Source organism: Bufo gargarizans, chromosome 4, assembly GCF_014858855.1.
Source record: "Bufo gargarizans isolate SCDJY-AF-19 chromosome 4, ASM1485885v1, whole genome shotgun sequence".
Classification (NCBI taxonomy): Eukaryota; Metazoa; Chordata; class Amphibia; order Anura; family Bufonidae; genus Bufo; species Bufo gargarizans.
This window is the reverse complement of record NC_058083.1, coordinates 284,903,395-284,926,937: the sequence shown is the minus strand read 5'-3', so window position 1 is coordinate 284,926,937 and position 23,543 is coordinate 284,903,395. Positions and strand designations below refer to the sequence as shown.

Below are 23,543 nucleotides of genomic sequence, written 5' to 3'. Positions count from 1 at the left end.
TACAGGGAAAAGGGCTCACAATTTTGAATAAAAAATTATTTTTAGCTCAAAATGAGTACAATGCAATAACCACAAAAATTGCCCCCAAAAAGGTGTACATAGCCTTTAAGCTTTTAACTAGGTTTCCTTTAATATTGTATACAATGCAGTAAGAAGACATGGTAAAATGTCTCTAAGAATTGAAATATTTTGCACTACGGTCAAGATAGTTTTACTTATAACTGTAGAATAAGCTGGACATTACTGGGTGGCACTTAAAGGGGTTGTCAAGAGACATAATGAGTTGTTTGGTTGGTTTGCAAATTAATTAATCAAACTTAATAATATGCTGAAAGGGTAGCTGCACACATTGCCTATTGCATAAGATTTGCAGTGCAGATACTTGAACGATGAATCTGCAGCCAATACAGTACCAACCTATTTCAATTGTTTTTGCCCTTTTTAAGCGCAGACCACCTTTTGCAGTACAAAGGATGAAATATGGGAAAATCTGCAACAAAATAAGAAGTATTAACTGTCGATGCATGCGGTTATCTTAGAAACATTTGTTGAAAGGCAGTTTTTCAGTTCATGTATTTGTTTATGAGCGTGTATGCATTTATGCATGTGGTTATTTCTTCTGTATTTACTAGAAAACAATCCAGTTCTCAGAACAATACAGCTGGGCAGTCCTGTGAGTAATATCTGGTTCCTGCCCAATAAATGACATCTGCTTATCTCCAGAAAGCTCCATGCTGTTCACCAGTACTGCTATGAATTACCAGAAATAGATTTATTATGTGGGTGTGTTCGGAGTATTCTACAGTATGGGCTATATTATGGACCAGACCAATGCAAAAGGAATGTCATTTTGAAACATGTCTGACTGTTGTGTGTCTGCTTGTCTTTCTTTTTTTTTTTTTGCTGTATTGAAAGGCATAGTTGAGTATGTTTTTCAATGCAAACAGGTGTTCAAATGCGACATGGCAACTTAAAATTATCCCAGTAAAATCTGCCCTCCAAGATCCATATGGTGCTCCTTCCTTTCTGTGCCTTGTCATATGCCGATATAGCAGTTTATGACCACATATGGGGTGTTTCTGTAAACTGTAGAATCAGAGTAATAAATATTGAGTTTTGTTTGGCTGTTAACCATTGCTGCCTTACATAAAAAAAAAAAATTGATTAAAATTGGGAACGAGCGAATCGACTTCGGATGAAACATCCGAAGTCTATTTGCATAAAACTTTGTTCCAATACTGTAAGGAGCAGGAGCTCCATACAGTATTAGAATGTATTGGCTTCGATGAGCCGAAGGTCGCGAGACTTCAGGTAATAACTTCATAAATTAATTTGTACTGTAAAAAAACGTTTCCCGAACTCGTTTGGTTTCAAGGTACCATTTGGAACTGAACCGGAGTTCAGGAAATGGTGTTTTACAGTACAAATTAATTTATGAAGTTATTATCCGAAGTTTCACAAGACTTCGCGAAGCAATAACTTCGGCTCTTCAGAGCTAATATATTCTAATACCATACAGGGCTCCTACTCCATACAGTATTGGAACGAAGTTTTTTTTCGAATCGACTTCAGATGTTTCATCCGAAGTCGATTCTCTCACCCCTAATTAAAATGAAAAATCTGCAAAAAGTGAAATTTTTAAATTTCTCCTCTTTTTTTCCTTCAATTCTTTGTAGTTTGTAAAACCATATTTGAATAACTTGAGGGGTGTAGTTTCTAAAATTGGGTCATTTCTAAGTGGTTTCATTTATGTAAGCCCCACAAAGTGACTTCATAACTGAATTGGTCCTTTAAAAAGCGGGTTTTGGAAATTTTCTTAAAAATTGCATCTAAAATTCTAATCCATCTAACATCAAAAAAATAATTGACACTTACAAAATGATGGCAACATAAAGTAGACTTGTGGGAAATGTAAAGTAGTAACTATTTTATGAGGTATCACTATCTGTCTTAAATGCTGAGAAATAGAAATTTTTAAAATTGCGAATATTTCCAAATTTTGGGTCAATTGTAGATTTTTGATAAATGTGAAATATATCGACTCAAATATCGAATATCAAATTTACCACTGTCATGAAGTACAAAGTGTCACGAGAAAACATTCTCATAATGGCTTGGATAAGTAAAAGATTTGCAAAAAATGGCTCGGTCGTTAAAGAGGACCTTTCACCGATTGACACTGTGAACTAAGAATACAGACATGGAGAGCGGCGCCCGGGGATCTCACTGCACTTACTATTATCCCTTGGCGCCGCTCCGTTCTCCTGCTATTCCCTCCGGTATCTCCGGCCACTAAGTTATAGTAGGCGGAGTCTGCCCTTGTTCTGCTGTAGCGCTGGGAGAAAATAACCTCCCAGGCTGTGAGCTCTGCGCTGCTATTGGCCAGCGCTAGAGCAGAACAAGGGCAGACCCCGCCTACCATAACTTAGTGACTGAAATCTCTGCCTACTATAACTTAGTGGCCAGAGATACCGGAGCTTATACCGGGAGAACGGAGCGGCACCCAGGGATAATAGTAAGTGCAGTGAGATCTCCGGGCGCCGCTCTACATGTCTGTATTCTTAGTTCACAGTGTCATAATCGGTGAAAGGTACTCTTTAACCCTTTCATGACCAAGGGTCATGGATGCCCTAGTGTTCAGGTAAAAATTTACAAATCTGACATGCGTCACTTTATGTGGTAATAGCTTTGGAACACTTTTACTTATCCAAGCCATTCTGAGATTATTTTCTCGTGACACATTGTACTTCATGATAGTCATATATTTGAGTCAATATATTTCACCTTTATTTATGAAAAAAATCCCAAATTTACCCAAAATTTTGAAAAATTCGCAATTTTCCAAATTTCAATTTCTCTGCTTCTAAAACAGAAAGTCATACCTAATAAAATATTTATTACTTAACATTCCCCATATGTCTACTTTATGTTGGCATCATTTTGGAAATGTCATTTTTTTTTTTTAGGACGTTAGAAGGCTTAGAAATTTAGAAGCAATTCTTAAAATTTTTAAGAAAATTTCCAAAACCCACTTTTTAAGGACCAGTTCAGGTCTGAAGTCACTTTGAGAAGGAAAGGAATGCCATACGGTTTTTGGAAGGCAGATTTAGCTGGATTGGTTTTCTGAACGCCATATGTTTTTTATTTTTCTGCCGATCGTCTTGTGCAGGGGCTAGTTTTTTGCAGAAAGTGTTGAGGTTTTTATTGGTACCATTTTTGGGTACATAGGATTTTTTGATCATATATTATTACACTTTATGGGGCAAGGTGACCCAAAAATTGGCTGTTTTGGAACAGTTTTCATTCATTTATTTATTTTTACAGCGTTCATCTGAGGAGTTAGGTCATGTAATAGTTTTATAGAGCAGATCGTAACGGACGTGGCAATACCTAATATGTATACTTTTTCTTATTTATTTAAGTTTTACACAATAATAACATTTCTGAAACCAAAAAAATTATGTTTTAGTGTCTCTATAGTCTGAGAGCCATAGCTTTTTTTTTATTTTTTGGGCTATTGTCTTAAATAGGGTATCATTTTTTGCGGGATGAGGTGACGATTTGATTGCTACTATTTAGGGGGTCATAAGCCTTTTTGATTGCTTGCTGTTGCACTTTTTGTGATGTAAGGTGACAAAAATAGCTTTTTTGGCACAGTTTTTTTTTTTTATGGTGTTTATTGGATGGGGCTATCATGTGATATATTTATAGACGGTCGTTACGGACGCGGTGACACCTAATATGTGTATTTTATTTTTTCATATTTTTTTTTTATAGGAAAAGGCAATTTCTTTTTTTAATTTGCATTTTTTTTTTCATTTTATTTTTTTTTTTCCCATACGGACATGGCGATACCTAATATATGTCTACTTTCCTTTTTTCCCTATTTTTTTAAAAGTTTTATTTTTTTGCTTTATTTTGGGAAAAGGACACTTTTTTTCTTTCTTTTTTTTTTTACTTGAAACTTTCAATTTTTTGTAAAACTTTATTTTTTAAACTTTTTTTCCACTTTATTTTTTGTCCCACTATGGGACTTCAACTTTTGGGGGTCTGATCCCCTTTACAATGCATCACAATACTTCTGTATTGTGATGCATTGGCTGTAAGTGTATTACACACTGTAATACACTTACAGCCTGCTTGCCTGTGAGATCCAGGGGGCTGGATCTCACAGGCTGTCGCGGAAGGCAGCCACGATGCCTAAGGAAGGCATCGGACTGCCTTCCCTGCCATCTGGTCCCCGTCACAGCAGCGTGGGGTCCCGATGGGTGCTCCCTCCTTCTACAGACATTGCACGTGCTGCGGTCAGCGCTAACCGCGGCACCTCAAGGGTTAATGCACCAGGCATCAATGTTTTCACCGATGCCGTCGCTTACAGCAGGGGTCCGGCTATCAGTGACTGCTGGACCCAAGCCGCTGATTGGGCAGGCCCGGCTCCTGCAACCGCCCGATCAGCCCACCATACATGTACGGCGCTGGTCCTTAAGTCACGTCCCCCTGCGCCGTACATGTACGGCGGAGGTCCTTATGGGGTTAAGGTCTGCTAAGATGTTCTTTACAGTAAAAATAGCACTGCATGCAGCATTGTTTTTCTCATCAAGATAAAAGATTCTGTGTGGATTTGGGTCATTGGACACAGAAATGAGCCTCACATTTACAAGAAGGAACTTTTTAAAACAAGTATTGAATGTTCTTTATATCATAATTAAAAAAAAAAAAAACTTTCTTTACAGCTGCTCCTGCCTCGTGTGAGCTACCTGACCCTGGTAACTGATAAAGTGAAAAAACACTTTCAGAAAGTTATGAGGACAGAAGACATAAGTGAGATTTGGTTTGAATTTGAAGACATTCCTCTGAAATGGTGAGTTGCACAAAGGCACAACTTAACTTTGGAGCCAATTGCACTGGAAATCTTACTTTCTTTGTTTAGTTTCTTGCTTCCTGATCTGCAGTAACTCCAATTTTTTTTAATAAGAGAACCTGTCACCTCCAAATGCAGTGGAATCTGCAGGCAGCATGTTATAGAGCAGGAGGAGCTGACCACACTAATATATAATTTTATGGGAAAAGATTCAGTAAAACTTGTAATTTTATACATTTATATTTCTCCTTTTATTTTTTTACTACAGTTGTACACAGGGGAGGTGTTATCATTGATTCATAGCATTCTCTGTGTAAGTGTATATACAGAGATAGCTGTCGTTCACTGATGGTTGTACACAGGGGAGGTGTTATCAGTGATTGATAGCATTCTCTGTGCAAGTGTATATGCAGAGATAGCTGGCAGTCACTGATAGTTCTCACAGGGGAGGTGTTATCAGTAATTGATAGCATTCTCTGTGTAAGTGTGTATACATATATAGCTATCAGTCATTGATAGTTGTACATGGGGAGGTATTATCAGTGATGGCATTCTCTGGGTAAGTGTGTATAGAGACATAGCTGTCAGTCGCTGATAGCTATACATGAGAAAGGTATTATCAGTAATTGATGGCATTCTGTGTGTAAGTGTGTATACATAGATAGTTGTTAGTCACTGATAGATGTACACGGAGAGGTGTTATCAGTGATTGATAGCATTCTCTATGTAAGGTCTCTTGCACACAAACTTTTTTTCCGTTTACGTTCCATTTTTTGCGTACCATATACGGAACCTTTCATTTTAATGGATCCGCGAAAAAAATGGGAGGTACTCCTCATGCCTTCTGTTTCCGTTTTTCCCTTCCGTTCAAAGATAGAACATGTCCTATTATTCGCATTACGGACAATCATAGTACTGTTCTATCAGGTGCCAGCTGTTCTGTTCCGCAAAAAACGGAATGGACACAGACGCCATCCGTATTTTTTGTGAATCCATTCCTTGCGGACCGCAAAATACTGAAAAAGCCATATGGTCGTGTGAACAAGCCCTAAGTGTGTATACATAAATAGCTGTCAGTCACTGATAACTATACATGGGAGAGGTGTTATCAGTGATTGATAGTATTGTCTGTGTAAATGTCTGTACAGACATAGCTGTCAGTCATTGAAAACACTTCCTCCATGTTGAACTGAAGTCAGAAAAATCATGGATTTAAATGTATAAATGACAGGTTTTACTGATTTTGTTTTCCCCATCCGCTCCTCCTGCTCTATGACATGCTGCCTGCAGATTGCATTGTATTTTGTTGTGACAGGTCCTCTTTAAAATGTATTAGGAAGTGCTGTTCATACTCAGTGGAGCGGCCTTGTCATCCGAGGGTAATTAGGGTACCTTCACAAGGTTCTTCATCATGCTGCTTAAAGTACAACACCTCACTGGCTTAGGCCTTTTTCACAACGTGTGTCCCCCGTGACAATGCTGCGAACCGCAAATTGCGGTCCACAATGCATGGGCACCGACAATGGGCCAGCTGCATGCCGATCGCGACCCCATTCACTTGAATGGGTTCCACGATTCCTCCGTTCCGCAAAAATATAGAACAAGTTCTATCTTTTTGCGCAACAGAAACACGGAACGGAAGTACTCCGTAGTGCTTCTGTAGGGTTCCGTCCCATGCTACCGTTCCGTACTGCATCTCCGGATTTGCGGAGCCAAAAGGCATGCTTCAATGCACACGGCCGGTGCCCCGTGTATTACGGACCCACTATATGCGGGCAGCAATACGGCCACGGGGTACACAAGATCGTTTGAAAGAGGCCTTACTCTGAGGAACATCAGGGATAAAAAAAAAAAAAGGGAAATGTAGAAGATTTATACCGTATGTCAGGTGCTGCTTTTGTTTGACTTTCTGTCACCCTTTGTGGGGTTGCAGAGGATTAAAGTGGTTGTCCAAGATTAGGGAAACATGGCTGCTTTTTGCTTTTTTTCCAAAAACAGGGCTGGAGATGTTTCTGCAAAAATCTGCCACATTTTTCTAACCCTGGACAACCCCTTTAATTGCATAATTACAGGTTCATTTTATGGCCTTAGATAAAGCTGCCTATAAGTAAAATGATAGTCTAATGCAGCAGGCATGCTCAACCTGCGGCCCTCCAGCTGTTGTAAAACTACAATTCCCACAATGCCCTGCCGTAGGCTGTTCGGGCATGCTGGGAGTTGTAGTTTTGCAACAGCTGGAGGGCCGCAGGTTGAGCATGCCTGGTCTAATGCAATGTCCTCCAACCTGTGGCTCTCCAGTGTTTGCAAAACTACAACTTGATTGCTGGTACCGCTTGTGGAAAATTGACGTGATGTTTATGGGGGCCTCCAAAATGTCCCCTTGTGGCAGATTGCAGTGGAAAGAAGGGTCAGACATATTGGATTTCAGCAGGCCTGAGAAGAAATATTATACTTTGTTCCAATATTCTAATAAACAGATATCTAATAGACATTCGCCCCAAAGACTGCAACAAAGATTATTCCTCCTATTGACCTTCAAGATACTTGCCCTACTAAGCCTGCCATAAAAGGGCATTTTACAAAGCTCTGCCCAAAAGTCTGCTCAGCACTGACTATTTTCTTTATTTGTATCTTGTGATTGATAGCTTGCCGTCATTCTGCGTTTTCACTCTAGATATGACTTTACTGTGAAAGTTAATTTACTGCAGAACATATTGCCTAACCGTCAAAGTGTTACATCTAGGTTTTAGTCAGAAAGACTGATCAGGAGTTTCAGAAATTATTTTTACTGCTTTCACTATCCCGTGTGCAATCTTTTTTTTTTCTACGTTGCGTTTGTACTCCCTGATTTTTATTTGTGTAAGGTTTCACTGTGATACAATGTAATGCACCGTAATTGTTTAATCACTATAAATCCAGTGTTGTAAATAGGAAGTGCAGATAAATAAAGATTGGGCTCCAGATGGAGATATAAAGGGTCACTGACGTTGCAAAAAACTTTTCATAGGTCAAAGAGACGTATTAAAACTAGATTGGTAGGTGTTTGAGGGGAGAGAATTGTGCCCTCTCTCCTCGTTCAAGACGACTGACTCAAGACGTGCCCATAGACTTCTAGCCAGCGCGTCTCATGCAGTGAAGAGAGAGAGTGCGATATGCGTGCACTTCTCTCCCCTCTTTCTCGCTGAGACCCCCACTGATTTAAACATATGACATACCAAAAGTTTTTGGAAAAGTTAGAGAGCCTTTAAACTTAAAGGGGTTGTCCCACTTTGCTTTTTCAATCTTACCAGCAGTAGATGTCCTGATAACTTCCTGCTCCGGCAGTTGAGTGAAGGCCGGCCACGCCTCCTCATGACTCACCCTGAGAGCTCAGTCCTTGCGTGCTCGTTCATGTGGATGAGTCATCCTTCTGGAGCCGACAATGTATGAGGCCCCCCCCCCCCCCCAGTATAATAAACATTGAGTGCGGGCCCCCCCCAGTATAATATACATTGAGTGCGCCCCCCCAGTATAATAAACATTGAGTGCGGCGCCCCCCCCCAGTATAATAAACATTGAGTGCGGCGCCCCCCCCCCCAGTATAATAAACATTGAGTGCGGCGCCCCCCCCCCCCAGTATAATAAACATTGAGTGCGCCCCCCCCCTAGTATAATATACATTGAGTGCGGCCCCCCCCCCCCCCCAGTATAATATACCTTGAGTGCGGGCCCCCCCAGTATAATAAACATTGGTGGCACAGTAGGAAGTGCCAATGAGGGTTAAAAAAATTAATAAAAAATTAACTCACCTCCACCAATTGATTGCGCAGCTGCCGGTCTCCTGTTCTTTCTTTAGGACCTGTCAAAGGACCTGTGGTGACATCACTGTGGTCATCACATGGTACATCATATGAACCATCACCATGGTAATGGACCATGTGATTAGCTCAGTGACGTCACCACAGGTCCTGAAGCAAGAACAGGAGACCGGCAGCTGCGCGATCAATTGGTGGAGGTGAGTTAATTTTTTTTTTTTTTTTTTTTTTTTTTTTTTTTAACCCTCATTGGCACTTCCCACTGCGCCACCAATGTTTATTATACTGGGGGGGGGGGGGGGGGGCGCACTCAATGTTTATTATACTGAGGGGGGGGGCCGCACTCAATGTTTATTATACTGGGGTGTTGGGGGGGCGCACAGCACCACCAATGTTAATACAAATGCAGGAGGTGGGTGCCGGAGTGAAATAGCCGGCACCCGACCTCTATGATAGGGGGCTGCGATCAGCGGCAGTTAACCCCTAAGGTGCCTCTCCCTGTCATAGAGGTTGGGTGCCGGCTATTTGATTCCGGCACTCGCCTCCTGTATTTGTATTACAGGTCAGTTTTCATTATTGGTGGCGCAGTGGCCACAGCCCCTCCCCCCCTCCTCCTCCCATGTCTCTTCTTATTGTCGGAGGCGGCGGCAGCAGCAGCCCTCCCCCCGCCTGCCTCTATGGAAGCACCGCCGGAATACAGTGATACTCTCTTATAGATCATATCACTGTATTCGGGCGGCAGGAGGGAGCGCACGGCGTCCTCGGTTGCTATGACGCCGTGCGCTCCCTCCTGCTACAAGAAAACAGTAATACATTGATTTGATCGGGCGCCCGCGCATGCGCAGAACTATGCGACGTGCGCGCTCACAGTGTGAGTGAGAGGCCGGCTGTAGGATCGCAATAGTTACCAGTGCGCAGGTGCGGCATGGATGCGGCCGGCGAGATGCGGCCGTATCCATGGGATACCAGCACAAACAAAGGGGAGTGAAAGGAGCGTTTTTAGACTGAATGCTATGTTTTTTTTAATGACATGTATTAGAAGAAATGTTCAGTGGGGGGCAATGATTTAATGTAACCCTATTTAATGAAGTGGGACAACCCCTTTAAGGGTCCATTAGTGAGATGGAGGAGAAAGTGTCCTTTTAGCCCCGGTCTGTCTGGCATACTGTATGTCAGTAGTCAACCAATAAATACCTCAGCCTTCTCATTATAAACGTATAGGGTCTAGTGTCTGAATAACCATGTAATCCTAGAAAGAATAACTAATAACCCATACACAATACCATACCAATATAAAATATATCAAAATTTATTGAGACAAAAATAATGTATGCAAATAATACATAAAAAAATAAAAATAAAGGTGAAAAGGGGGGGGGGGGGGCAAAGATGTCAAAGTCCCTCTATACCACTGAAGATCGGAAGCACTGCAGGTGGAAATGCTCCACTAATCCTAAATATAAACGATCTCTAAGGACAATCACTCCTATAGCAATTACATTCGATTATATATAACCCAGTCGCAGTTAGTACAAAAATATTAATGCACAATGGCAATCAAAGCGACAGTGTTAACTATAACCACCAATGTAGATGATAATATAATGCAGAGTATAACATATTAGATATAGTCGCATAATGTGCACATGGTAGATCCAAAACAAGTCCCCCAAAAATATAACATCCACAATGGATATCCACATAGAATATACAGTATGGATGCTAATATATAAACAAATAATCGTGATAGAATGGGAATGTCGCTAAGTAATGTCTCTGCAATACAGAATCACATATATTGGCATAGTGTCATTGTATACAAAAATCATCTGCATGTATTACCCATGTCCGGAAGAGGTCTGGTCCCCCTGACAGATATGGAATACCTTGACGCGCTTTTCGCCAACCCACTGGCTTCGTCAGGAGGCAATAGTATAGTGAAAAGTGGGGTATTAAATATTCAGTCGACCACAGGTGAGCTTGTTGGTTACCACCCTATTTAATACCCCCACTTTTTAATATACTATCGCCTCCTGACGAAGCCAGTGGGTTGGCGAAACGCGCGTCGAGGTATTCAGTACAGCCAAAATATTAACAGTACTGAATCATGTTCTACACTATGGCAGTCAGTGGCATTCAGATCCAACTGTATAGGCATCCATTCTGTTGCAGCAGTATACTTCATTTATTTTTTGTAAACTGTAGAAAATAAAAGTATGCATCAACTGTATGAAAAACTTGGTGGGAACCTACTAGAATGGGATAAGTGTAGAACTCTGACGGATATGCATGGGTACAATGTTGCTGTATTGATTATAATCTCCACAAGATGGCGCAAGTGCTTTTCTCATTTTGGTGAGCTGTGCATCATAATGCCTAAACTCAATTACAATACTGTAGACAATTGTTACAGTGTGTTATCCAATAATACGAACCATACAAAAGAATCTGAATCTTCCTTAGTTATCAGCCCGTATAAACATTGGTTTATTAAGATCTTGCTAGTAACCATTTCCAAGAAAAATGTGTGCATTTCATCATTACTTCTTTATTAGCCCATTCACACCGTGTTCAGTGTGTATATTGTTGTATGTACCAGGAGGTAGATCCAGAGCATACGCTGAATGGATCCACAGGTCCTCTAAAGAACTGACAGAGCTCAAAGACTGAGCCAGTATACCATCTTTATTTTTTTTATATAGGAAAGTACAGCCACTACAAAAAATGTGCAATACAGTCTATGGATGACATATGTGAATAGACACGATAATTGTATAGTTATCCTATAATAGATTTCGTTTGTGCAGAATTGTTAAAATAGTATTAGGAAACTTCTACAATGCAGCCCTGGAACCAGACAGCCGTCCTCTTCTATGTACCTCCCCTATAACAGTCAGTCTGGCTGTGTAGTCTGGACCTCCTCTATAACAAGCAGTCTGGACCTCTCCTATACTAAGCAGTCTGGCTGTGTAGTCAGGACCTCTTGTGTAGTTGGGACCTCTCCTATACCAAGCAGTCTAGCTGTGTAGTCTGGATCTTTCCTATAAGAAGCAGTCTGGCTGTGTAGTGTGAACCTCCCCTATAACAGGCAGTCTGGCTGTGTAGTCTGGACCTTCCCTATGACAGGCAGTCTGGCTGTGTAGTCTGAACCTCTCTTATGACAAGCAGCCTGGCTGTGTAATCCAGACCTCTCTTATAACAAGCAGTCTGACTGTGTAGTCTGGACCTCCCCTATAACAATCAGTCTGGACCTCTCCTATAACAGGCAGTCTGGCTGTGTAGTCTGGACCTCTCCTATAGCAAGCAGTCTGGCTGTGTAGCTTGGACCTCCGCTATAATAAGTAGTCTGAACCTCCCCTACAACAGGCAGTCTGGCTATGTAGTCTGGACCTCCCCCATAACAGACAGTCTGTCTGTGTAGTCGGGACCTTCCCTATATTAAGCAGTCTGGCTGTTTTAATCTGCACCTCTCTTATAACAAGCAGTTTAGCTGCGTAGTCTGGACCTCTCTTATAACAAGCAGTCTGGCTGTGTAGTCGGGACCTCTCCTATAACAGGCAGTCTGGCTGTGTAGTCTGGACCTCTCCTATAACAAGCAGTCTGGCTGTGTAGTCGGGACCTCTCCTATAACAGGCAGTCTGGCTGTGTAGTCTGGACCTCTCCTATAACAAGCAGTCTGGCTGTGTAGTCTAAACCTCCCCTATAACAAGCAGCCTGGATCTCTCGTACAACAGGCAGTCTGGCTGTGTAGTGTAAAATATAGTAAAAACACACATTTGTTTTTGCCCTAATTTCACTGACCCATAAAATAAAAGTAACATGCAAGTTATGACACACAGTGAATTCCATAGATTTAAAGTGCAAAAAGCAACAGCAAAATGGGGATCTTTTCATCCCTTGTCCTATTCACCCTAATAGAGATCTATTAGGGTGAATAGGACTTCACACTCTCCCTGCTGCCCTGTGAGCCAGGGTAATCTGAACCTGCCACGGCACCACCAATGTGGAGGAGGGGACCCTGTGGCCACTGCCACCAATGCCTTTAATACTGGGGGGGTTGGTGGGGGAAGGGGGGCGCACTGCGCCACCAATGAAGATAAGTAACCTTTTAATACAAATACAGGAGGCGGTTGCAGACGGCAGAATCACATAGCTGGCACCTGAACTCTATGACGGGGTTAACCCCTCAGGTGCCGCATCTGAGGGGTTAACGGCCGCGGATCGCAGCGCCCTATCATAGAGGTCAGGTGCCAGCGGCAGAATCACATAGCTGGTACCCGTCCTCTATGACTGGGCGCTGCGATCCGCAGCTCTTAACCCCTCAGGTGCGGCACCTGAGGGGTTAACTGCCGTGGATCGCAGCACCCCGTCATAGAGGTCAGGTGCCAGCTATGTGATTCTGCTGCCTGTATTTGTATTAAAAGGTTACTTATCTTCATTGGTGGTGCAGTGGCCAGAGTCCCTCCCCTCTCTTCTTATTGGTAGCAGTGGCACAGGGGGAAGGGAGGGAGAGACTCTTTCTCCCCTGTGCTGCTGAGGAGAACATGGCGCGCGCTGAGAGCAGCATGCGCCATGTTCTCTGATACTAGGCTGCGCAGTAGTATCGGTAAATGTAAAATCTTGGTATCAAATCGATACCAGTACAAAATTATCGATTGGGTATCGATAATTCGATACCCACTACAACCCTATATGGACCTCCTCCTATAACAGCAGTATGGCTAAGTAGTCTGGACCTTCTCCTATAACAGTAGTACAGCTCAGTAGTCTGGACCTCTTCCTATAACAGCAGTATTGCTAAGTTGTCTAGTCCTCTTCCTATAAGAAGCAGTAAGGCTAAGTAGTCTGGACCTCCTCATAAATAAATCCATTACAGCTAAAGCTACAACTTCACCTATAACAGCAGTCTGGTTCAGTAGTCTAGACCTTCACCTATAACAGCAGTCTGGTTCAGTAGTCTAGACCTTCACCTATAACAGCAGTCTGGTTCAGTAGTCTAGACCTTCACCTATAACAGCAGTCTGGTTCAGTAGTCTAGACCTTCACCTATAACAGCAGTCTGGTTCAGTAGTCTAGACCTTCACCTATAACAGCAGTCTGGTTCAGTAGTCTAGACCTTCACCTATAACAGCAGTCTGGTTGTGTAGCGTAGACCTTCACCTATAACAGCAGTCTGGTTGTGTAGCGTAGACCTTCACCTATAACAGCAGTCTGGTTGTGTAGCGTAGACCTTCACCTATAACAGCAGTCTGGCAGAGTACTGTGGATGGCACCTGTAAAAGCACTATGACTTAGTCATCTGCATTGCCCTGACTTCTAGCTGTTTAGTCTGTAGCTCTTCCTATAACCGTGACTTGACCATTCAGACTTGACCTTCTATAGCAGACAGAATACTGGTATGTTGTTTAGCCCAGAATTCTTCTCAGTAACAAACAAAGCAGTTGTCAAATACTGAACTTTGGAGCCATATATTGGTAGCATCTTTGGGCCCCGTCTTGTGGTGCCCATAATTATTGTGACGTCCCTTCTTCCATACTCTATAGTGACACAGAAATCCTCGCCCAGCCAGGATTTGATATTTTGGTATAGGTAATAGTTTTTTTTAATTAAATGTAATCAACCCTAATTTTATATACACAGATATGTTGTCCATGCCTGTTTATTACATTTTATGTGGATATTCTCGAATTCTAAACTTCTGATCTTTTATAAACACTCTAAAACATTTTGCTTGACAAAAGACAGTATCTCTTGCATTTGAAAAATGAATTGTCTCATCTTGCAAAAACTTATTTTTTGGCACTTTTTGTCTCATTATGTGTTCTTTTAAGGCATTACCCAATTGGCTTACTTTTTGATCTGCATGCGTCAAACACATACCTCCCATGGAGCATCACTGTCCACTTTAAGGTACGTTTATAATAGTGTCATATGGAATATCCAACACCCATAAAATGTATGACGTTTACTCATGCATACTATAATGTATTACATAACCATGTGAGCATGACTTGAATAGGAAATAGAATGTTAATTGCCATTAGTATAGATGGTCATGTCCTTGCTGGCACAGGTAGAGTCTGATTGATGTCACGTTTCACTGTCACATAGAACTGTTGCAGCAAATCCCTGCAGAAGTAGCAGTTATCAGTAGAATCAAGTGCTTTCATACACCTGCACCCACTTCGATATCCTGTATCCAAATTGAAAAGGGTTGTCCCACGATTGAACATTATTTTTCTCTGTGATATCACACAAAACAGCAATTTTTCATTTTAGTATCATTTAAAAATGCTCCTGTGTCTAGATATTGGCTCTAGATACTTTATATGGCGCGCTTTTGTGTACATTTGATTCCGTGTCAAATTGTGTACATGCTTCGCCTGCATCTTTTGTACACAAAGGGGCGCCATAACTATTTTGTAACAGGATTATTATTATTTTTTATAATTCCAATTGATACATTTTTATGTTTTGCCTGATCTAACTAGAAATGTAATATGTTATCAATATCAGATCAGGGGGTCCTACACTCCACACTGCCAACGATCAGCTGTTTGAAGAGCCCATGCTGCAGCCACTTTACAGTTTGCCAAGCACAACGCCATTCATTGTATTGAGGCTGTGATTGGTATTGCAGCCCAGGCTCATTCACTTGAATGGGACTGAGGTGCGCCTAGGCCATGTGAGCAGTGAACGTTAAGCCCTTGGTCTGAGAATAGGTTGCAGCGCCCACCAGGGCACCGCAGCCTCCTCAAACAGCTGATCAGCAGGGTTGATGACCTATCCTGAATATAGGCCATTAATATTAAACTCCCAGAAACCCCTTTAATCATGGGGCAGCATCTTAAACATTTTTTAGTGAATTTAGTAAAATTGTCACAAAAGCTGCAGTTTCATTAAGTCACTCCAGAAAACAGCGGCATGTCTCAATGCACTCTTGGTATGACGTTCTTGCAGTGTTTGGCGATTTTTAGTCCTTGCCCAATACTGCCGTCAGTTTATTAAAACATCTTGATGATGTCCTATTGTCATTTGGGATCTCAAATAGTTTTTCAAGCCAGTGTTATGCACACCCACTATGTGAATCACAAAGCAAATGGGTGAATATGGCAACTTTTTATAGGCGAGTGGTGTAACTTCCAATGTGGGGACATTGATCATCCCCTGTGTGCCAGAACACTGTTCTGAAAAAGGTTCCGTTCACGCTTTCAAAGTGGCGGGTGGTGTTGGGTGGCGGAGCCGGCCCCTCACATTTACTATAATTTTTGCCAGTAACATTACATAGATGATGGCGGCGACACGTAATTTGTAATATACAGAATTATAAAAGATCTGCATATAAAATCTCTATGTAATATTTGCCATTTATAAATTGTGTAAATGGTGTTTTACGAGGCCTTTTAGAGTGTACGATAACATGAGAAGTTACAAATGCTGACTAGGAACCTTTTGAGTAGGTGATTTCTGAACCATGAAAGTGTTCAGCTGAAAACAGACCCATGACTATTTTATTCAGAGTCATCTCCCAATCTCTCTTGCAGGGCATGACTTAACATGTTTTTATGTCTCTCGATTTACTGAACTGACCTTGATAACATCCAAACGGTTTATCATAACCACTGTACTCTGAGACGCAGCCCTTTCAGTATGTGAAGCTGTGGCTCTAGTTCTGAGTCACTTGTTCCACTGTGCTGCACGCATACATCTCATATAGGTGCTGTCCTTTTTTTCTGCACTCCAGTAACAATATGTCATATATTCATTTGACCTCAGATAAAAACTGTCCGGTCCAGGTTCGTATCGCAGTTTTTGATGGATCGAAAAATCCAGAAAGGATATACTTCTCAATGCAGGCTGATATGACTTTGTACTGCACTCCAGATCTTCTTGGCTTCCAGTACTTTGTGTGTGTGTGGATTTGTTTGAAGCAGGTGCAAATACAGAGGATCCTGCTGCCTCTATCTGCACATGCATTGGACACATCCAGTTAAGATTTGGAACCTGCGCCAAAAATAGTGGAAGCCAGGGACAGCCTGAGGAAGCGACCATGTGGGGCATTGCTGTTACGCCTAGAGGCTGCATTTTCTGTGCCACTGCCGCGCTCTCTGCACTTCGAAGGAGCCAGGCAGTGAAAATATCATGATGCCTGGCCCTGTCAATCCAAGTGCAGAGGGTACAGCAATTGTAGAGAGAGCAGAGCCTCTAGGTGTAAGGCTGGGTTCAGACCTGAGCGTTTTACAGCGCGTTCCTACGCGCTGTAAAACGCTCAACAGGCAAGAACCAATGATTCCCTATGGGAATGGTTCTCACCTGAGCGTTTTACAGCGCGTACGATCGCGCTGTAAAACGCCCGACGCCCCAAGAAGTACACGAGCTTCTTTGGGCCGTCTTGTCGCGTGTTCCCGTACATAGACTTCAGCGGGAACGCGCGACAATGGGCGTTCGCTTGTCTCTGTATGCGTGATTGCAAACACCCGTACAATCGCGCATACAGAGCGCTCCATCGCGAACGCTCAGGTCTGAACCCAGCGTCAAGGCAATGCCCTTGTTGCTCCTAGAGGCTCATTTAAAAAAACATAATTTTTCTCATCCAAGCTGACACATATGGACATGAGATCCACACAGATGCCTTCAGCTGCCAAGAACACGTGCAGTAGGTCAGCCAGTTTCATAGATATGAATCTGCCACAGATGCCTGATGCGCCACAGGCAGGGCTCCATAGGAACTTCACTTTGACAGTCCCTGGAGCTCTCAGAAGGCCCAAGGCTACCATAGCAATTGAGCAGCTACCCCGATCTTGATGCAGCACTCCTGGGATAATACAGATCACATGCTTTGGTCACAGTGCCCCTGGGTGTCTGCTTTGTAAAACAGCAGAAACCCGGCGGCTATGGCACACAATCAACTTTTGAGCGGGCGCTATCTTTAAAGACCCAACATCCACCGTACATTTACAGCGGATGTCAGGAGGGGTTAAGCTGGACTTCACTGGGAGCAGTGCTGCAGTGACAAGCTCAGACAACTACAAATTAGAGGGGGTGGTCTGCATCTGGAGACCACAGATTAAGCCCTCAGAGCAGCTCCATGATGGATTCATTATCAGGCAGAGAGCTATAATCTGTAGATGCACAGAAACTGAAAGCTGTAGAGGAAAAACTGTTGAAAATGTTTATTAAAAACCTATTGGAAAAAAAAAAGATTTTTATCCCCACATGAGTAAAATACAATGATAAAATAATGTCCCCAAAGATGGCCTTTAAGCTAGTGTGTATGTGTACCTGTTTATAAGCTTGTCCCATTCTCATAACCTGAAACAATTTCCAAAAACTCCCAGTAGCATTGATAACTTATTGATGATTTACTGTTCTCTTAGGCTCCATTCACACATCCGTGGTATATTGCGGATCCGCCATACACCCGGCCGGCACCCCCATAGAAATGCCTATACTTGTCCGCAATTTTTTTCCAAAGCGGACCAAAAGTTCGGGGGCACGCTCCGGAAATGCGGATGCGGAGAGCACATAGTGTGCTCTCTGCATCCATTCAGCCCCCATTGAGAATTATTGGGTCTACACCCGTTCCGCACAATTGCGGAACGGACCCAGACACATTCACGGACGTCTGAATGGAGCCTAAGGGTTCTAATACATGGATGTTATTTTTATCACAGAATTTTCCATCAAAAGACCTTTTACATTGCCAGTCCAAAGATGTGATTGAAGCACACTTTATGTCATCTGTGAAGGAAGCTGATGTTTTGAAGCACAAAAGTCAAGTCATAAATGAAATGCAGAAGAAAGACCACAAACAACTGTGGATGGGTTTACAGAATGGTAGGTATGCCCCTAGAAATGTGTTTGTTGTTCCTCGCATTCCTTTACCAATGGATTGTGTATTTTAGATCGGCATATTATCACAAATGAGTTCCATATATGTCTACCAGTGAAAAAGATTTAGACTGAAGCAAAATTAGTTGCGCATTAGACAACATTTTTAGATCTTCATTCACCTGCCATTCTATTGCATCTCTCTGTTTATTTCTGGATACTGTGAAATTCCTTTAAAGGGGATGTCCAGGGGGTAAACGTTTGAAAAGGGTTCAGAGTGGAAAAGAACAAATTCAAGAAGCAATCCTCTCACCATCATTGATCTCTCTCTCGCCGCTCAGCCACTCATTGACTGTGGCAGGACACCCCTGCGCCCAGTGATTGGCTGAGCAGGCATCTCCAGGCATTTCCTTCATGCTGAGATGAGAACTTCGAATTGTACTCATATGGAGACACAGGTTGTGTTACTTTGGCAATTTTGCAGTGACTTATGGGTGCCCACTAGTAACCACAGAGTTCTAGCTTAATGCATCAATATAAAAAAAAAATGAATTAAATGGATTGGCCCTTCTGGGACCTTGATGATGTATCGCTAGGATATTTTCAAAACTAATAGACCACAGCACTCAATCTAAAACTGGCAAAGTTGGGTGCACATCCAGGTTTTTGTTCTGTAGTTCCACCTCAAGAACTGAGGATCTCACACAAATTTTTAGACAGCACTCCATCAATCAAATGCGGTCAGACAGCAATCAAATGCGGTCAGCGGGAGCAGGCAGTTCCGAGAACAACCCGATGAAGGCCCCGGCAGATGTTCTCGGAACTGCCAGCTCCCGGTGACCGCATTTGATTTCAGACCAGCTCGCGCACAGGCACAGGTAAGGACTTACGCCTGATGAAGGGCGTATGTTAGCCCAAAATGTTGCAAGCAACTTGTGTACCACTGTGCCCGGCTGAAATAATATGAAATGTGCCGGTCTGAAATCAAATGCGGTCACCGGGAGCTGGCAGTTCCGAGAACAGCCGCTGGGGCCTTCATTGGGTTGTTCTCTGAACTGCCTGCTCCCGCTGACCGCATTTGATTTCAGACCGGCTCGTGCACAGGCACAGGTAAGGGCTTACCTGTGCCTTGCCGGACTTGTGAGAAAAGATGGCAGCCCGCATATGTTCGCGGGCGAACAATGCGATTTGGCCCCCACTGATATTCATCATTATCACGGAGTGCTGTCTAAAAATTTGTGTGGTGTCGCTAGGATATGCCATCAATGTCAGATAGGTTTGGGTCCCGCCTTAGTAGATAAGTAGTAATAGTTCCTGATTTGGGGACAGCTAATGTTTTCCTTCCTTTATGGGAAATAACCTGCTCCTTCTCATGAACTGGTCCTTTTCCTTGCAGTGCTTTGTAGGCCTAAACAGAGCTTCTTCGAATAGAAACTTTCTATAGATTCACAACTTTTCCTTTCAAAGAGGTCGACTTTTCTTTGCAATGTGATTGGGATTTTTTTTTTTTAAGTTTTCTTCTATTAAGCATTGTTTTTGGCTGTGCTAAGTTATCATACAATAGAGTGTAGTTTTTTCTTATAGAAAATCTGGGGCTTTGTGACACTTTTACATGGATCACCTCTTGACCTCTTCCACACCCTAGCAGATGCACAGAAAAAAAAAATGATAAAAATGGGCCAGCTGCTGGGTTCCAAGAAGCAAAGCATGTGGGCTTTGGATGGCATTTGGTGTCCTCCATCTGCTGACAAACAATGACTCAGATGAGTAGTGACATCTTTCTGTTGCAGTATGACAGATTGTGTGTTTCCAGGTGCGGGGAAGATACATGAAAAAAACGTATTGCTTTTAATGCTGGCTTAACCCCTTCAAATTATCAAACATCCCATTGTAGTTTATGTACTTTATAGCAACTCCATAGTTTCCATGTACAAATAAAACCTAAATTACAAAATAAAAATTGTATCCTCCCCACATTCATACATTGTCTGAAAGTAGACATGACTCATTATTAGAATGCCACCCAGCACTTTATTCACACACACCTGCATGCAATTTCGTCTACAAATATAATTTTTCATGAAAATTGCAAAAAACTGGATGTAAGTGAGTAATGTGTGACCCAATAAGAAATGTATTTCCACCGCACCTCCTAAAAATAAAAATTCATCATCTCCAGAGTTCATACACATCACTAAGGCTACTTTCACACTCACGTTTGGTGCGGATCCGTCATGGATCTGCACAAACGCATCCGTTCAGATAATACAACCGTCTGCATCCGTTCAGAATGGATCCGTTTGTATTATCTTCAACATGGCCAAAACGGATCCGTCTTGAACACCACTGAAAGTCAATGGGAGACAGATCCGTTTTTCTATTGTGCCATATTGTGTCAGTGAAAACGGATCAGTCTGGCTCAGTTTCGTCAGACGGACACCAAAACACTGCAAGCAGCGTTTTGGTGTCCGCCTGCAAAGCGGAATGGAGACTGTACGGAGCCAAACTGATGCATTCTGAGCAGATCCTTATCCATTCAGAATGCATTAAGGGCAAAACTGATCCGTTTTGGACCGCTTGTGAGATCCCTGAACGGATCTCGCAAACGGAAACAAAAACGCCATTATGAAAGTAGCCTAAGGCCTAAATTTACTTTCACATATTTTCATAAAATAACCAGAACTGGAAAGACCAAAAACCTGTGTATTTCCTAATGGCAATCAACCTGATAATTGCAGTTGTGTTGACGGACTGCTGACAACCATGTCCACAAAAATCTACATTTTCTTAGAGCGTTTATAAAAATATAAAAATAAAATAATCAGTACACATAACCTTTATGCAACTTTGCGACAAATAGTGATTATTAGCAAATATTGGATGAAAAATTTTCAGATTCAGGCTGAAATGGGTAACTCTAGCAGAGTACTTATGCAAAAATATAGTCATACATACCACACAAGTTTATATTCAATTCTGCTTGTGTTAAAGAAATTTTAAAACCACAGGAATGTGCCAACCAAGTACTGGGCATTATGTAGTATATAATATAGCATCCCCTATACAAGCTAATTAAAAAAATGATCAATTTCTAATATAGTGCATTAACTAAGGCGAGTATAATATGGGTGCTTTATTACTCCCCTATTATGGACCCAACATCTGAACCTCCTGCATTGCATCAGAAAATGAGTAGAGTTATAAGCTATTGCTATTACAGTAGCATGTCAAGGGTATCTCTAGAGAAATGGTCTATGTATTTTTCTCTAAAGGGACTTTATAAAATGTAAACAATATGTGCCGAATACCACGCCTCGTGCCCGCTTGACATCACTTACGTCGAGCTCACGAGACGCGGTATGGTCACTTCTTACCAAAGCATGATGTTACACCCTCCAGAGGAGCAGGTAAGGTCAGCTTGGTACAGTTTACACCTACACCTCCTGTCCACGTGGGCACAGAGAGGCAACAAGCTGAGAGAACCTTTTCACTGCCGCAGTGAAAACAGCACCTCCCCAGCCCGGGAAATCTGCCACCAGCTTCTCGTTTGATATAAGCCCGGTCCGCTAACAGGATTATATAGGGTGAAAAACCAACCCGCGGTAGCTTATAACTAGGACGAAACACTGACGTGGGGATTCGTGATCGAGATACAAGATAGCACAATATTAAATTATATATTTTATCACCTTAAGGGCACACTAGATATAACACTATACACACAGAGAATGTATACAGTGGTCCGAGGTTACAAATACAGGTGATATAGGTACAACAGGGTTAAAGGGATTCTGTCACCAGGTTTCACCCCCTCCAGATAAAAATATGGTTATGTTCAGGGAGCTTTAACCATTTCTAATGTGGTCTTATAAATGTAATCTGTAGGCTAATTTTGCTAAAAATACGCTATTACTAACCTGTCATTCATAAAAATAAGGTGCCCAAGAGGATGTGAGTGGATCCAAGCTGCCGCCCGCACCCGCCGCCGTTCGTGCCCAGCTCATGTTACATTGCAATGTTACAGCAGGAGGAGGGGGGAGGGAGGGAAAGCGGGAGGCATCACAGCGATGTTACAGCAGGAGGAGGGGGAGGCGTCACAGCGATCTTACAGCAGGGGGAGGGAGGGAGAGCGGGAGGCGTCACAGAAGATTATGAGGCGGCGCTGAGGTTGGGAAAGGCGGAGCTGAGCACGAACGGCGGCGGGTGCGGGCGGCAGCTTGGATCCACTTATATCCCCTTGGTCACCTTATTTTTATGAATGACAGGTTAGTAATAGCGTATTTTTAGCAAAATTAGCCTACAGATTACATTTATAAGACCACATTAGGAATGGTTAAAGCTCCCTGAACATAACCATATTTTTATCTGGAGGGGGTGAAACCTGGTGACAGAATACCTTTAAGCAGATCATAGGTCAGTTACCGGGTAAGATAAAAGTTCCTTTGGGTTATAATGGTGGAATAGTCCTTGGCTGCAGTCACATGGGGGTAGTGAGGTCAGCTGGTTCCTGGTCTCTCCAAACACATTGGCACGATGTGACCCCTTTAGGGTTCGTAGCTCCAGGCCAGCAGGTCACAGGGAGATGGATCTGGGACCAACGGATCCGCCTGGGTTCCGGCTACAAGTGGAGTCCAAACATGGTACCGTTATTTGGTTTTTGTGGGGAGATATGTATATCTCCCTTCCTGGCATCCTATCCTCAAGCAAGTACAACGTGGATGCTTGGCTTTGCCCCAGGATTACAAAAAGATAACCAAATTATGCCTGGGATGGACGGACGATTCACAATTCCTTATGAAATGTAGGTGCCAACATGTCTGGAAAGTATCATTGATCCTGGGCAAGAGCTGAGATCTCCTGCTGGGGTTTTTCCTGCAGGATTAGCTTGCCTCCAACCTGGCTGGTTGAGGTGTGACGTTATCCACCTGGGGCCACCTTGAAGCCTGGTCCCCTGGGCCTTCTCCCTTGCTAGCTGACAATCAGATGACTGGGGGGTGGGAATATATTTTGCATGTACACTGACTGTGTACATGCCAAAAGGTGAATCGAATGACAAT

The 23,543-nt window shown here is 42.6% G+C and overlaps 1 protein-coding gene across 3 annotated transcripts in view; it reads left to right on the top strand.

Moving 5' to 3' along the window:
* Positions 1-23,543, top strand: part of ATG5 (autophagy related 5) — a 152,293-nt gene that overhangs the window by 13,733 nt on the left and 115,017 nt on the right. For all 3 annotated transcript variants that reach the window (XM_044289697.1, XM_044289695.1, XM_044289696.1), the window contains exons 3-5: positions 4,734-4,861; positions 14,487-14,565; positions 18,330-18,492. In XM_044289697.1, the coding sequence (XP_044145632.1) occupies positions 4,734-4,861; positions 14,487-14,565; positions 18,330-18,492 (370 nt within the window). The remainder of the gene's footprint in view (positions 1-4,733; positions 4,862-14,486; positions 14,566-18,329; positions 18,493-23,543) is intronic.